Below are 13,579 nucleotides of genomic sequence, written 5' to 3'. Positions count from 1 at the left end.
GTGTGTGTGTGTGTGTGTGAGAGAGAGAGAGAGAGAGAGAGAGAGAGAGAGAGAGAGAGATGGGGGTCCCTAAGCCCACTCCCAAGTTCAGATTCCTTAGGAGAATTCACAGGACTCAACATATAGTCATACTCACAAGTATGATTTAATACAGCAAAGGGATACAGAGCAAAAGCAGCAAAAGGAAAAGGTGCGTGGGGCGATGTTGGGGGGAAACCTGGACACACTTAAATCCTACAGTAGCAAGTTGTGACAACCCATGGGAAGTGTTGCCAACCAGGGGGCTGGTCACGTAGACACCCTCTGCCTAGCACATACCAAACTTTCAGAGTCCCAGAAGGAAGGCAGGGGTTCGACTTAAAGCACGTTGTTGGTATAAACATTTTAGGTGCCGTAAACTTAAACTCTTATCAGTTAAGGAGTGGTGGGCACTCTCCCAAAATCCAGGTTCCCCGTTGCCAGCCAGGGGCCAGCCATGCCACAGGCCTCTGTAAGGACAGCAGTCTCAGACCTGCTAGGTTAACCCTTTTCTGCACACTTCTCTTTTATAGCTTCTGGGTTTTACATCCCGGGTAGGAAGGTCTTCCCCAGTCAGAGTTATAAAAAAATTATCCCATGTTCCTCTAATACTTTAATTTCCTTTTAAACGTGTAAATGTTTGAGCAATTTGGAATTTATCTGGGGTTGCCTTGTAAGATAGGGATCCAACTCTTTCTCCCCCTTTTACTGCAACATCATTTGAAGACCAATCCACTGGTTTGAAATACCACCTTTATCACACACCAAATTCCTCTCTGTATTTGGTTTTATTTCTGAATGTTTTATTTCACGCATCAATCACTCTTCATGCACCAGTAACAGTCTTGTGACTATCAAGGCTTTGTAAGATGTAATGTCTGGTAGGGCAAGCCCCTTTTTGTTCCTTCTCTTTTTCATTCCTTTCATCCCTAGTCTTGGTCAGCAGACATTTAGACGATGCCTACATTACAGCCGCGCGCTGGAGCTGGAGCTGATACCCACTCCCTGTCCCCAGAGGGAGCACAGTTTTCCTGGGTGATGTGGACGAACAAATGCATACAATACAGATACAGATACACAGGGTGTCAGGAGAGGGGAAAGTCAGTGGGTTGGTGCCGAGGAGGGCTTCCTAGAGGGGGCCAATCCTGAAAGATGAGCGTGCTGGGACAGTATGTGCAGCTGTCCAGGGGCTGGACACAGGCTGACCCCCACACGCTGATTAGAGTCCAGGAGTTGGTGTCCGTGTGAGGGTGGCAGAGCCTAATGTGCCCCACCAAGAAGTTTCATTTTTTATTTGAAGGTGAGGGGAGCCGTTAAAGGGGTTTAGGCAGGAAAGTCGCATGATTAGATTTCTGTTTCAAAAAGATTCCTTGGGCTGCAGCATGCGGAGTAGATAGAGAGGGGCAGTAGTCCATTTCTGGGGGTGTTTGCTAGTTGCCTTGGTGTATGATCGTGAGTCCCTGAAATGGGGCAATGGACAGGGACAGGAGAGAATGGATTTGAGAATGTTCCTAGAAGATAAGATCAGTAGAATTTGTTGATTGACTGGTTATACTTACGAGGGGGGATGGGATGATAAAGAGGGAAGAACCAAGCCTGGATAAACAGGTCGATGGTGGGACCAGTGGTCAAGATGGGGAACATAGGAGGGGAGTGAGGCAGAGAGGGCAAGTTCCATTTTGGCTGTGCTGAGTTGCAGGTGTCTGTGGGACAACCAAGTATGGCTATTTGGGGGGCTGGTGGCTACGAAGACCTGGAGCTCTGGCCTGGGGAGAGGTTTATTTGGGAGACCAGCTGTGATCATCGGCATTTTCATCGATGCGACTAAAATTGCCGGGAGAGAGAATTACAGTGAGAATCGGGGTGCAGTGGATGAACCCTGAGAAATGTCAGCCTTAAATGATTATGACTGTGGCCAAGTAGTAAAGAATGTCCTTTTTCTAAAATGCTTTCAAATGACATTTCAAATGTCCTTTTGTAGTCCTTTCCTGAAAAAATGAATATGTACATTTATATATGAAGGTAAGGGTGACTCAAGAATATTAAAGCCATTTTCTCCAGGGAAAGTGGTAGAAATAGGACAAGCAAGTTGCTTTTTGACCTATGAGCCTTTTGTCAGATTTTTGGATGAAATTACTTTTGATGCAGTTGTATGAATTAACTATGTCAAGTCGTGTGAAAAGAGGCTGAAATCCCTATCTAGCATGAAGCTGTTACTTACAATTATGAACTCTGCCAAGTTTCAGCACCTCCTATGGTTCTTCCTTAAAATTTTGGACTTTTTCTCCTAACCTGAGTGAAAGAATTATTTTTCTTAGACGAAGGGGTCTTATTTCTTAAGTGTAATCTAAAAGATGAAAATGAGATAATTTTACATAGCTGCTTCCTTCAGTGGTAGATGGAAGCTTTGAAAAAGGCGAATTTCAGGAATCAAATTAGAAAAAAATGCTCACTTAGATTCCTGTTCAAACATTCCAAAATTCTATCAGGAAAGAGTTAGTGACCAGTTTCCTGAATTTTTAAGGCTAGGTCTTCAGAGATGTAGTAAATCGTGTCCACTGATGACCATGCCTTTGTGTGGTGGCAGCAGCATTTGAAAGCACTATTGCATCTACATAGCTTATCAATTTATTTTCCTCAATACTGGGAAAATTGTTTTCTTCTGTGACTGTCTCCCTATTAAATGATCTTTAATTTCTATAAATCTAACTCTCAAACATCCACTTCTGAGACACGACATTGTTGACAAGCCTTTGGGAGAAGAGGCTGTCCATGAGGGGCCATCGTGAGATCAGGGAATCCTAATTCGGTGACAGACAGTTCTCCCTCCCCAAAGAAGGAAACTCATGAATCACTCATTATTTATAGATTCTAGTCAGTAAGAATAAATCCAATCTAGATGTTTAAAGCAAGGCAGTGCATCTTTATATAAGTGCCATTTAAAAATAAGGGCTAATTAAGTGAAAGCTAAAATCTGCTGTCATTTCAGATGTTTGCTCCCACAAGACATAACAGTGATAAGTGTAGCTAAATTAAAAAGACAAGTTACATTCTCTTTGTCAGAGCTGTTTTTATCTCTAGTGTGAAATTGGAGATTTTCATCTCAACTTTGTCCTTTAACATTTTTCAAATGTTACATTGTGCTATTCTTAATCCTGGAAAAAATGCACAGGATTCCTTTTTTTTTTTGTCCTTTTTTCCTCTCAAGTCTCCATGCGCTCCATGCATGGTATCTCTTGACTAGTAGGAATCTGAATTGGTGAAATGCCCAAGTATTCATACAGAGCCAACTAAAGGAAGACCTGCTCACTTGAAGCCAGGGGCGAGCACTTGAGTGTGTCTGTTTTCTGATGTCGGTTTCCCAGCTTTGAAGCTGGGCTCCGGTTATGCAAGATGCTCACATTGGGGAGGCTGGGTGAAGGGTGCATGGGCCTTCCCTGTACGTTTCTCTGCAACTTCTCATATATCTATAATTATTGCAAAATCACTTAAGAAAAGTAAAGCAGCCCCCCAAAGCTTGGCCACACAGAACCCCCAGGCAAGATTCCCACGTGTTCTGGAGTATTCCGTGGCCCTTGAGGATCAGGGCATCACCCCCTGGAGGTTCTGGTTCAGCGGGGCGAGCCGGGGCACTGGCAGTGCCTGGCACGGTGGGGAAGTGCTCCCCACCCCAGGGTGCCGAGGCAGAGGCGAGGCAGGGCCCGGGCCCCAGGAGAAAGCCAGGAGGGCTTCTGGAAGTGCCCGCTGAACGCTGACCTTCGGCAAACCATCCTCTGCCCCGGGGCTTTGCTGAGCTGGGACTGAATCCTTCTGGGGTTCTGCACAGGCCGTGAAGCAAAATGGGTGCGGGGACGGGGTCACCGAGGGCACGTCATCACCCACTTGGCGAACCTGACTCCCTGCGTGCCCTCAGGAGGGAGAGTCTCTAGAAGCAGTTCCCTCTGTGGCACTTGTGTTTCCCAACCAGGGTCCCTACGGACCCAGCGGTGTGGTTAGGAACAACCGGAAAACGTCAATCCGCAGATCAAGTTCTAAAAGACTCAAAGCTTTAAAAACTGCGAGTCTGTAAGAAAATAAAGGACAGCCATAAACCTCAAGACACGTAACCTGCTAACTTTAGGTTTTAACAATTTCCAGGCAAGAGCTGTAATTAGCCTTGTAACAAGTAACCACTTGTAGGGAATTTTGTACTTTTTAATAATGAGATATAGATGAATGGGTTCTGTTGTCCTTGCTTTGATGCTTAGTAGTTTTAAGTTTTTTGTAATAATCCACCTTTATGTTAGTCTATTGAGAGCTTGTGTTTTAAGTCTTGCTTTGTTCTCTTATCTGAATCTTTAAGGGAAATAAGGTAAAAATTGAAATATCTGGGAAGTAAGTCCTGTACGTTCAACTTTAGAAACTGTCAGTGTTGGTTCTGGTAGGACGCTTGCTTCAATAGAGCCAAGGAGTTAATGACAGCTTAGTGTTTACATTGTGTTTTCCTTTAAAAACTAACAAGTAATGCTTTTTTAAAGAAACGTTTTCTTGTAATTGTAAGCTGATTTATTTGGATGATTAAAATATTGGCTTGAGCACCTGGTCTTTTCCACCTTAAGCTCCAGTTCAATGTTAGATGTGTTGATACGTATTCATGGCAAGAACTATCTGGCTGTTATTTGATTCATAAACTTGCCTGAAATATTTGAGGTCTGGCTCTTAGCATCAAGAGTCTCCTGGTGGGCTTCCCTGGTGGCGCAGTGGTTGAGAGTCCGCCTGCCGATGCAGGGGACGTGGGTTCGTGCCCTGGTCCGGGAGGATCCCGCATGTCCTGGAGCGGCTGGGCCCGTGAACCATGGCCGCTGAGCCTGCGCGTCCGGAGCCTGTGCTCCGCAACGGGAGAGGCCGCGACAGTGAGAGGCCCGCGAACCGCAAAAATAAAATAAAATAAAATAAAAGAGTCTCCTGGAAGCTCTGTCCGTCATAGAGTTCCCATAGGCGCGTTTCCCAGGTAAAGGATGCCAGTCATGCACTCGTCCTATATATCTGGACATCACTCAGTGTCACTGCAGACTGATTTCATGAGAAAGGCCACCTGGTAGGTCGCTACCTTGAGGACACTATCATTCCCATATTAATGACAATTCTTTTATATGAATTATTTTCAGACATTAAAGAAATTATGGGCATAATTTTGGTTTGAGCTATAGAACTTTATCTTCTGATGATAACAGTTTTGTATACTTAGATTACACTTACTGGTAATTTTAATGTAAGACGCAAGAGGATAGATATTTGAAGCAAAGAAGGAGTTGCTTTATAGTGATTGAGAAATAGAAAGTTACATTGAAAATGCTGCCGGCAAGTCAGAGGACACTCTGGGCATTAAGACACATGATGGTTTTTCTGGAGAGAAAGTTTATTTGGCCTCTGAGTGAACAATTTTATTCTTTCTTCTTAAAAGGACACCATATTTGCTTGAGTTTCATGGGAAAGATGCAAATAGCTAAAAACGGAAAAATGAACAAAACTCACGTTGAGATCAGGAACTTATTTCAAGAAAGCAGATTCTAGGTTTTCTTCTAAAGTGAGTGACAGTGCAGCCTTACATCATCTACAAGTATGTCACCAGTACAAGGTTCAGCAGTATTGAGTATTTACCCGGGCCAGGTACTGACCAGGGCAGTATCCCGTGCTCAGATGTCACCAGGAGGATGCTTGGACATGTTCTGTAGGTTCCGTGTATGGACAGAGAAGCATGCTATACATTTTAGTGCTCTTTGCACCAGAAGTCCCTCTGTCTCTGAATTGAACTTCAGTTAACGGCAATCACTTGTTTTCCCCGGGAGTACTGAATAACTAAGTATTCCTGTGGATTCCCCGTCAGCCTAAAGCCTCAATTTCATAGCTAGGTCAGCGGCATTGCTAATGTGCGGTCACAGAATACACAGCGCTCGGGCCTAGTGCTGCCAGAGTTGAGACCTGCTGAGGGTGCCACACGCTTTGGAAAGTTCAAGAAGGCAGTCCGGAGAGCATGATCTTGATCAGTTTTCACCTTAAACCTCTTGCCACTTAAGTACAGAAAACCGTTGCCGCTAACTGATGCTTTACCAGAAGTTCTCTGTAACGTTGGGGTCGGGGGAACACTAGCATTGGAGGCCACAGGCTGATAACAGGAAAATGGGTGGAAGGAAGATACTTAGAGGAAAAGTGCCTCCAGAGAAAGCGCTTGAGCAGGGGCTGTATAATGCTTCCCGTCCTCATTCGGTCAACAAATATGTATTCCACCTACACAGGCCAGACAGCATTCTGGTTACTGGGGATCCAGGGTGGGAAAAAAGCAAGTGTCTGCCTTCATGGAGCCCGTGGTCTAGGAGGGAGGACGGTAGGGGTCCAACAGTAACAAATAAATAAATATAGGTCAAATGGTCATAAGTGATGGAAATAAAATGGGAAGGAGAATCGGTGGTCCTGTTGTGGAGGAACATGTGTCAGAGAAAGGCTCACTGATTAAGGTTACATTTGCGCAGAGATGTGAAAGAAGTAAGGGAGGAAACCATGAGGGCAAAGGATTCCAGACAAGTGGAACAGCAGGTGCAAAGGCCCTGAGATTGGTGCACGCTTGTTGCTTTCCGGGAGCGGCACCGAAAGCGTGGCTGGAATGGATTGAGCGAGAGGAACAGCAGAGACGTGGTGGGGGACATAGCCAGGTGGCAAGTACTTCCACTTTTACCCAAAGTGAGATGGAAAGCCACAGGAGGATTTGGGGCAAGGGAAGGATTTGACCTGGCTTAGGTTGTGACACAATTACTCTGACTTTAGAGGTAAAGATGAAAGCAGAGGACCAGTTAGGAGGTGTTATTATAATCCAAGTGGAGATGGCAGAGCCTTGCACCAGGGTGGTAGCAGTGAGGTGATGAGGATAATGCTAAGGTTTGGGGTTCAATCAGTGTGAAGGATGGCGCTGTCATCTGCTGAAATGGGGAGACTGGGAGGAGTTGTGAACGTTGCAGTCCTCCGGCGGCAGTGGCCAAGTCTGCAGATCACAGTGGGGCTGGAGGGCGATAGATATTTAGGAGTCGCCAGGGTATGGATGGTATTCAAAGCCCTGAAATTCATCAGTGTCACCTTGAGAGTGAGCATAGAGAAGAGGTGAGAGGCCTGAGGCCTGTTGTTTCAGAGATCAGGGCATCGATTCCGAATTCACAGAGAACAGTTAATTAAGAATTTTCTTAACGTTCTGTCACTTTCTTAATGGATTAACACACCACTGGTCCCTTTTGAGACAGTTGCACTATTTAATAATCATTGCTTTTCTTTTTCTTTTATATTTTAGTGTCTTTTACCCGTCGATTGCTAATACTGCTTAAAACTGATAGGCATTTTTGGGTCTGGAAATCTGAGTTTTGTGCAGCAGCATTTAAAAAAAAAAACACCAAAAGAGATGTTTGTAGCCATAGAAAATTGCGGTCTCAAAAGTATACAATTGTTAATCAAGATAGAAGGTAGTGTAAGTCTAGTCTAAATTTTTCACTGTTATTTCTTGCTTAAAAGTCTCAGTTGGGGTTGTGATTTCATGGTAGGCAAATCTAGTAAAAAAAAAAAATCAAAGGATGTAGTATTAATAGAGTATTAGTTCCTTTACACTGAACTTGAAATTCTTTCTCTTTTTTTTGCCTTTTCTAGCCAATATTTGCATTTTTAAATGAAGAAAAGTTTGACGTGGATGGATGGATGGTTTATAATCCAGTTGAAGAATACAGAAGGCAGGTAAGTCAGTAGATACTGTAGATGTGGGGAATCTCAAACCTGCCTGGTGATGATATGCCATCAGTCACGCTCTTTGAGTATCAGTAACACCCTTGCTAAATAAATTTTTCCTGGCAGTGGTATAATATGGCTCATTCTAGTACTGTGGAACCTACAGGCTCATCCCAGGGCCACGTTCAAGCTGCACTAGAGGCTGCATGGCTAAGTTCTCTTTCCTTCCGCTACGCGAAGAACATCCATTATATTGTTGTCCATGAAATGAATCAAATACTCAGAGTCTAGAGAAGCCAGACTTCTGTACCTTACTACTCAGGAGTTGATGTCATGATGTATGTATTTGGGAGCCTAAGTATTACTGGCAGTTAGATTTCTGTTATATTCATTTCAGTTTAAAGATTCAAATGAATTAGAACTGTTTTCCTGTAATGACTTTTCCAAGAATGCTTTGATGAATGTGTATGAGAATTGCCTTTACTGCTGTCTTAGTAAACTTCACCCACATGCATGTTTACTTGCAATAATAAAGCGGGAGGCTTCGTGTATTGTTGCTGTTCGGGGCAAAGGTCTCTCTGCAACAGCTACACTTTGACCTCTGCTGTAACCAAATCATAGGACAGTTAGGAGTTTTGTGATGAGGTTTTTCATAATTCTCGTTCTACAAAGCTCATAAAGTAATTGGGAAGTTTTGTTGAATGAGGTTTGAGAATCAAATCAAGCCAGTGAATGTAAAGTAAAATCGTAGAACCCTAGACTTGAGAAGAACCTTCTAGCCACCACTTCCACTACCAGGCACCTGGGTTGACTTCCCGGTGTAGCCTTTTTCTTTTTTTAATTAATTTTTATTGGAGTATAGTTATGTTACAATGTTGTGTTAGTTTCTGCTGTACAGCAAAGTAAATCAGCTATAGCACAGGGAACTCTACTCAGTGCTCTGTGGTGACCCGTTTAGTCTTGATCAGTGGTTTGCCTCTGTTCATAAGAAGATTCGGTGCTCAGGGATGTGGGTGTGGGAATTTATCTCTAGAGCACATGTATGCGGTAGTATGTCCTGTTGCTTCCGGAACTCAGATTTAGTTTGTTGAGTTTTCGAAGGCTGTGTGTACCTCTCATTTTAATAACCTCTGTTCCAGGTCAGTTGTGGAGGCAGAAGAGGGACCATGAAAACATCTTGCATGTTTTGGAGACCTCTGTAGTGTTATGTATTAAAATATTTGCACCTTAGTTTTTGAGTGTTATTGACAATATTAAGACTTACTTTTTAGGGCTTCCTGTTTTTAAGCTTGCATGCATATATGAACTCTTGAAGGTATTTAGTTCTAGAATGCCATTATATTCCATCTTTTTTTCTTATACCTTTCTGATGGGACTTGTAACTCTCTAATTGGACTCGACATCCGACTCATCTGTCTGGCCCGAGCTCTATAGGGCCAGACGTAAAGATGAGGTACTATTTGCGTCCCCAGAGCAAGCACCCACATGGCTCACTTTTGTGTGTGTACTTGTGTGTTTGTGAGCATGGGGAGAGAGTTATTCCACCACCTCTGGACCTTGTCCACAGTAGCTACAATTTTGTGGGTAGGCGATAGGATGGGAGGTGTCTTCCGCGTCACACTAGCAGTCTGCTTAGAATGCAGATGAGTGTATTTCTCACACAGCCCATAGAGCAATCACCCATCCCAAACCACTTGATTGAAGAAACTCTCAGGAGGTGGCGAAATGAGCCTCCCCAGAGGGGTTTTCCTTACTTCCCTTCTGTGAATGTCTTCATAAGCTCAGCCTCTTTCTACTTTGGAGCAGGTTGAAGCGACTGGGGAGTGGAATCGGCCTGATTGCTTTTTTACCCTCAATCAGACACAGATGAAGATTACACAGTGTACTTTTCTTTAGGGCGTGGGGCGGTTTGCACGGGTCGGGCAGGAACTTGGGTTTCTCTTTATTGTACAAGTAGTAGAGAAAAGTTTGACATGAAATCAAGGAAGATCTCAAGTTCAAGAGAATTTGTATTTACCAGCGATAGTTTAGAATTCTGGAACCCGCCAGTGTTTTGTCTTGTGTTCTTACATTGTCTGGATTATCGATCGATCTGCCTCCCTTACTATAAATCAGTACACCGTTACTACCCCGCTGTCAGAGGCACACGCACATTCTGCTCGAAAGAAGAAAGGAGACCCATCCAAGGCCAGATCCAGAGATGAAAGCATCAGTGCTGACGTGGACTTCCTTTCTTCCTGCAGGGCTTGCCCAATCACCATTGGAGAATCACTTTTATTAATAAGTGCTATGAACTGTGCGACACTTACCCGGCTCTCTTGGTGGTTCCATATCGCGCCTCAGATGATGATCTCAGGAGAGTTGCAGCTTTTAGATCCCGAAATCGAATTCCAGTGAGTACTGCAATTAATGTTTTCTGTAAGGAGTGCCTTTTCTTCCATGAGAACAGTAGTCAAATGATTCAAAGAAACACTCTTTTGGAATTTCAGTCACACAAATAATTATCAAGTGTCCTCTGAGTGCAAAGCAGCAGGCCAAATGGGGAAAGAAGTAAGACGTCACCTGCCTTCCAGGAGCTCGCGATCAAGGACAGAGAATGAACTCAAGTAATTCTTATGCAGGAGAGGGTACAGGTAACACCAGGTGGAAAGGAAGAAGGAAGGACAGGGTCCCTGTGGCTTGTGTCTTCGTAGCACAATAACTGACAGGCATTAGGCTCTGGGTAATGTCGGTTGAGTTATGCTGGAAACCGTGCACTAGCCTATGTTATGGAGCCTATGAGTATAGGCTTTTACGTACCACCTTTATTAGGATTTGTCTATCCTCATCACGTTTGTAAGCTGCCTTCATACCATTAGCAACCTGGGGTCAGGTGCAGACTATCCCAAACTATATTTACGGTATCACTGGACCTAGTTCATAAATTAGTCTTTGGTTCTTAAATATTTATGTACGAGTCACCCTGTCTACTCTGTGTCCATAAATCTTGTTGGCTAAAAATTTAGAGAATTTTTCCCCTCTGTTAATTTCCAGGGCATGTCATAATAAGTACATTGTCTTATTTTGTTTTGGTTTGATTTTGAAAAACAAGGGTTGAACAATTAAGATTTAATGTCACGTTGCCTTTAACTTCCAAGTCTAGACATTTTTGTCCCTAAAAGGATATTTGTGTGAAACTTTCGTTATGCTATCAACATAATATGAATTGTAACTTTTTTAATGCACTTGCTTCGCTAAGCACGAGTGTCCTTTCGTATCTTCACGATATATATTATACTTGAAAGTATGTTCTTTGGCTCCTTTTGCGAGAATACTGTGCTGATGAAGCTAGAATTACCATTTCGCTCCTCTCGTGCTCGACCCCTGCCCTGGCTAGCTGTCTTGCTAATCCATGCCTCACCCGCAGGAGAACTGGGCTAGGATAGTGTGAATTGACTTTGTTCACTCCTTCATTCAATTAATATTTATTGAACATCTACTGTGTGTGTATGCGCGCGCGCGTGTGTGTGTGTGTGTGTGTGTGTGTGAATTTCACGGGATTGGGGGTAGGAGAGGAAATGAAACAACTGAACCCAGCCCACTGTGCTCAGGCTGCCGTCTTGATCCAGTTGTTCCCCCTGTTCTGAGTGAATGGGAGCCCACTGTAGAGCAAATAGAATGCTTAGCTTTTTACTTAGCCATTTTATTGATCCTTCTTACTTTGTGATGGCCAATTTGCATTTATTTTTCCTTAAAAAAACTAAGGCTAAGCTCTCCATCACTTCTCTATCTTTTATAGATTACCATGCTTAATAATATCTAATAATAGGGCTTCCCTGGGGGCACAGTGGTTGAGGGTCCGCCTGCCGATGCAGGGGACACGGGTTCGTTCCCCAGTTTGGGAGGATCCCACATGCTGCGGAGCGGCTGGGCCCGTGAGCCATGGCCGCTGAGCCTGCGCGTCCGGAGCCTGTGCTCCACAACGGGAGAGACCACAACAGCGAGAGGCCCGCGTACCGAAAAAAATATATATATAATATCTAATAATAGATAATGTACTCTTTGTGATATACCTTCTAATCACCTGACTCTTGACTATAACCCAGGAAATGTATTTGCTTTTGATATGAAATCATTAATATTTGATATTCAGTTCTTTTTTAAAAAAAAACATATAAAGATACAAAAAGCATTGATGAGAAAGCAGTCTTGTTATGTTGTCCATAAATAAGATGCAGAGTATTATAAAATATCACTGAATAACAAAATGATCCACATGTATTAGTGTTCCCATTAATGGATACATACTCCTTTGTTCTCAAACAGGTTGGTCTTAATGTTATCGAATTCTTTAACATATAAGTAATACATATTTATTTTAGACATTTATAAAAATACTGGTAAGGCTAAAGGAGACTGCCACCTAGTGAGAACCACAGACTTCCTTTTATTTGGAAAAAAGAAAATTATTCTGTGGTTTATGTCTCAGTCTGCTTTTTCTACACCGATGACTGTCTGTTTCATGTGCCGGTGTGTAGATGTACTGTATAGATTGACAGAAAACTGTCAGTCAGTTTTCTATTCCTATTATAAACAGTGCTGTGATAAACATCTTTTGGTGGCTAAATATTTGTGTACATCCTTAATTATTTATGGCTTCTACATATTAACTTCAAAAAGAATAGCCTGATATAGTAGCATATACTTTAAAAGCACTCACGGTAGTTGATGTTGTGATATTTGCATTACTTGGACCTGGTCATCTGTATGGCAAGCATCCTTTTTATAAAGGTAGTTGAGATCCCAAAAGAAAAAGCAGGTAAGAGGTGAAACAACTCGTAACAATAGCATTTCTTAACATGGCCTGGTGCTTCCAGTCTTAAATCTCCCAAGCAGAGAGAAGAAGGGCAGAAGAATGGAGGGCATGCGGGGAACAGGGCCGTTTCTTGCATATGACCTGATTTAAATTTAAAACTTGATGAGGGTCTTTATCAAATAATAACTGTCTTGTATGTGCAGCGATTTGCTCTTTTAAAAGTGATCTCATATTGGGAATTCCCTGGTGGTCAAGTGGTTATGACTCCACGCTTTCACTGCCGAGGGCCCAGGTTCCAGCCCTGTGTTGGGGAACTAAGATCCCACAAGCTGCCCAGCGCGGCCTCTCCAGAAAAGAGTGGGGACTTCCCTGGTGGCACAGTGGTTAAGAATCTGCCTGCCAATGCAGGGGACACGGGTTCGATCCCTGGTCCGGGAAGATCCCACATGCCGTGGAGCAACTAAGCCTGTGCGCCACAACTACTGAGCCAGCACTCTAGAGCCTGCAAGCCACAACTACTGAGCCCGTGTGCCACAACTACTGAAGCCCACATGCCACAACTACTGAAGCCCGCACGCCTCCACTGCTGAAGCCCACATGCCCAGAGCCTGTGCTCCGCAACAAGAGAAACCACCGCAGTGAGAAGCCTGTGCACTGCAACGAAGAGTAGCCCCCGCTCGCCACAACTAGAGAAAGCCTGCGTGCAGCGACGAAAACCCAACGCAGCCATAAATAACTAAATAAATAGATAGATAAAATTTAAAAAAAAGAGTGATCTTATATCAAATCAACATGTTGTAGACCTTAAATTTACATAGTGTTATAGGTCAAGTATATGTCAATAAACCTAAAAAAAATTAAAAATACATAGATACTTATAAGCGATCTCACGTCTTTTCCCTCTTGGAGGCAAAGCCATAGGAGGTGGGCAGGGCAGGTCTCACCTCCATGTTGTAGATTAGAAAGTGGAGGTTGAGGGAGGCCAGCACTTGTGCCCAGGCCTCCCAGGCCTGAGCCTTTGGAGTC

The 13,579-nt window shown here is 43.5% G+C and overlaps 1 protein-coding gene across 10 annotated transcripts in view; it reads left to right on the top strand.

Annotated features, from left to right (window-relative positions):
* The window catches only part of MTM1 (myotubularin 1), a 98,597-nt gene that overhangs the window by 60,108 nt on the left and 24,910 nt on the right, over positions 1-13,579 (top strand). For 9 of the 10 annotated variants that reach the window (XM_019939286.3, XM_019939287.3, XM_073798773.1 and 6 more), the window contains 2 exons: positions 7,684-7,767; positions 10,002-10,151. In XM_019939286.3, coding sequence (XP_019794845.1) covers positions 7,684-7,767; positions 10,002-10,151 — 234 coding nt within the window. The remainder of the gene's footprint in view (positions 1-7,683; positions 7,768-10,001; positions 10,152-13,579) is intronic. The other variant, XM_019939288.2, reaches the window with a different exon arrangement.

The sequence above is a fragment of the Tursiops truncatus genome, chromosome X (assembly GCF_011762595.2).
Source record: "Tursiops truncatus isolate mTurTru1 chromosome X, mTurTru1.mat.Y, whole genome shotgun sequence".
Taxonomy (NCBI): domain Eukaryota; kingdom Metazoa; phylum Chordata; class Mammalia; order Artiodactyla; family Delphinidae; genus Tursiops; species Tursiops truncatus.
The sequence above is the reverse complement of the archived record's forward strand: the minus strand, read 5'-3'. Positions and strand labels throughout refer to the sequence as shown.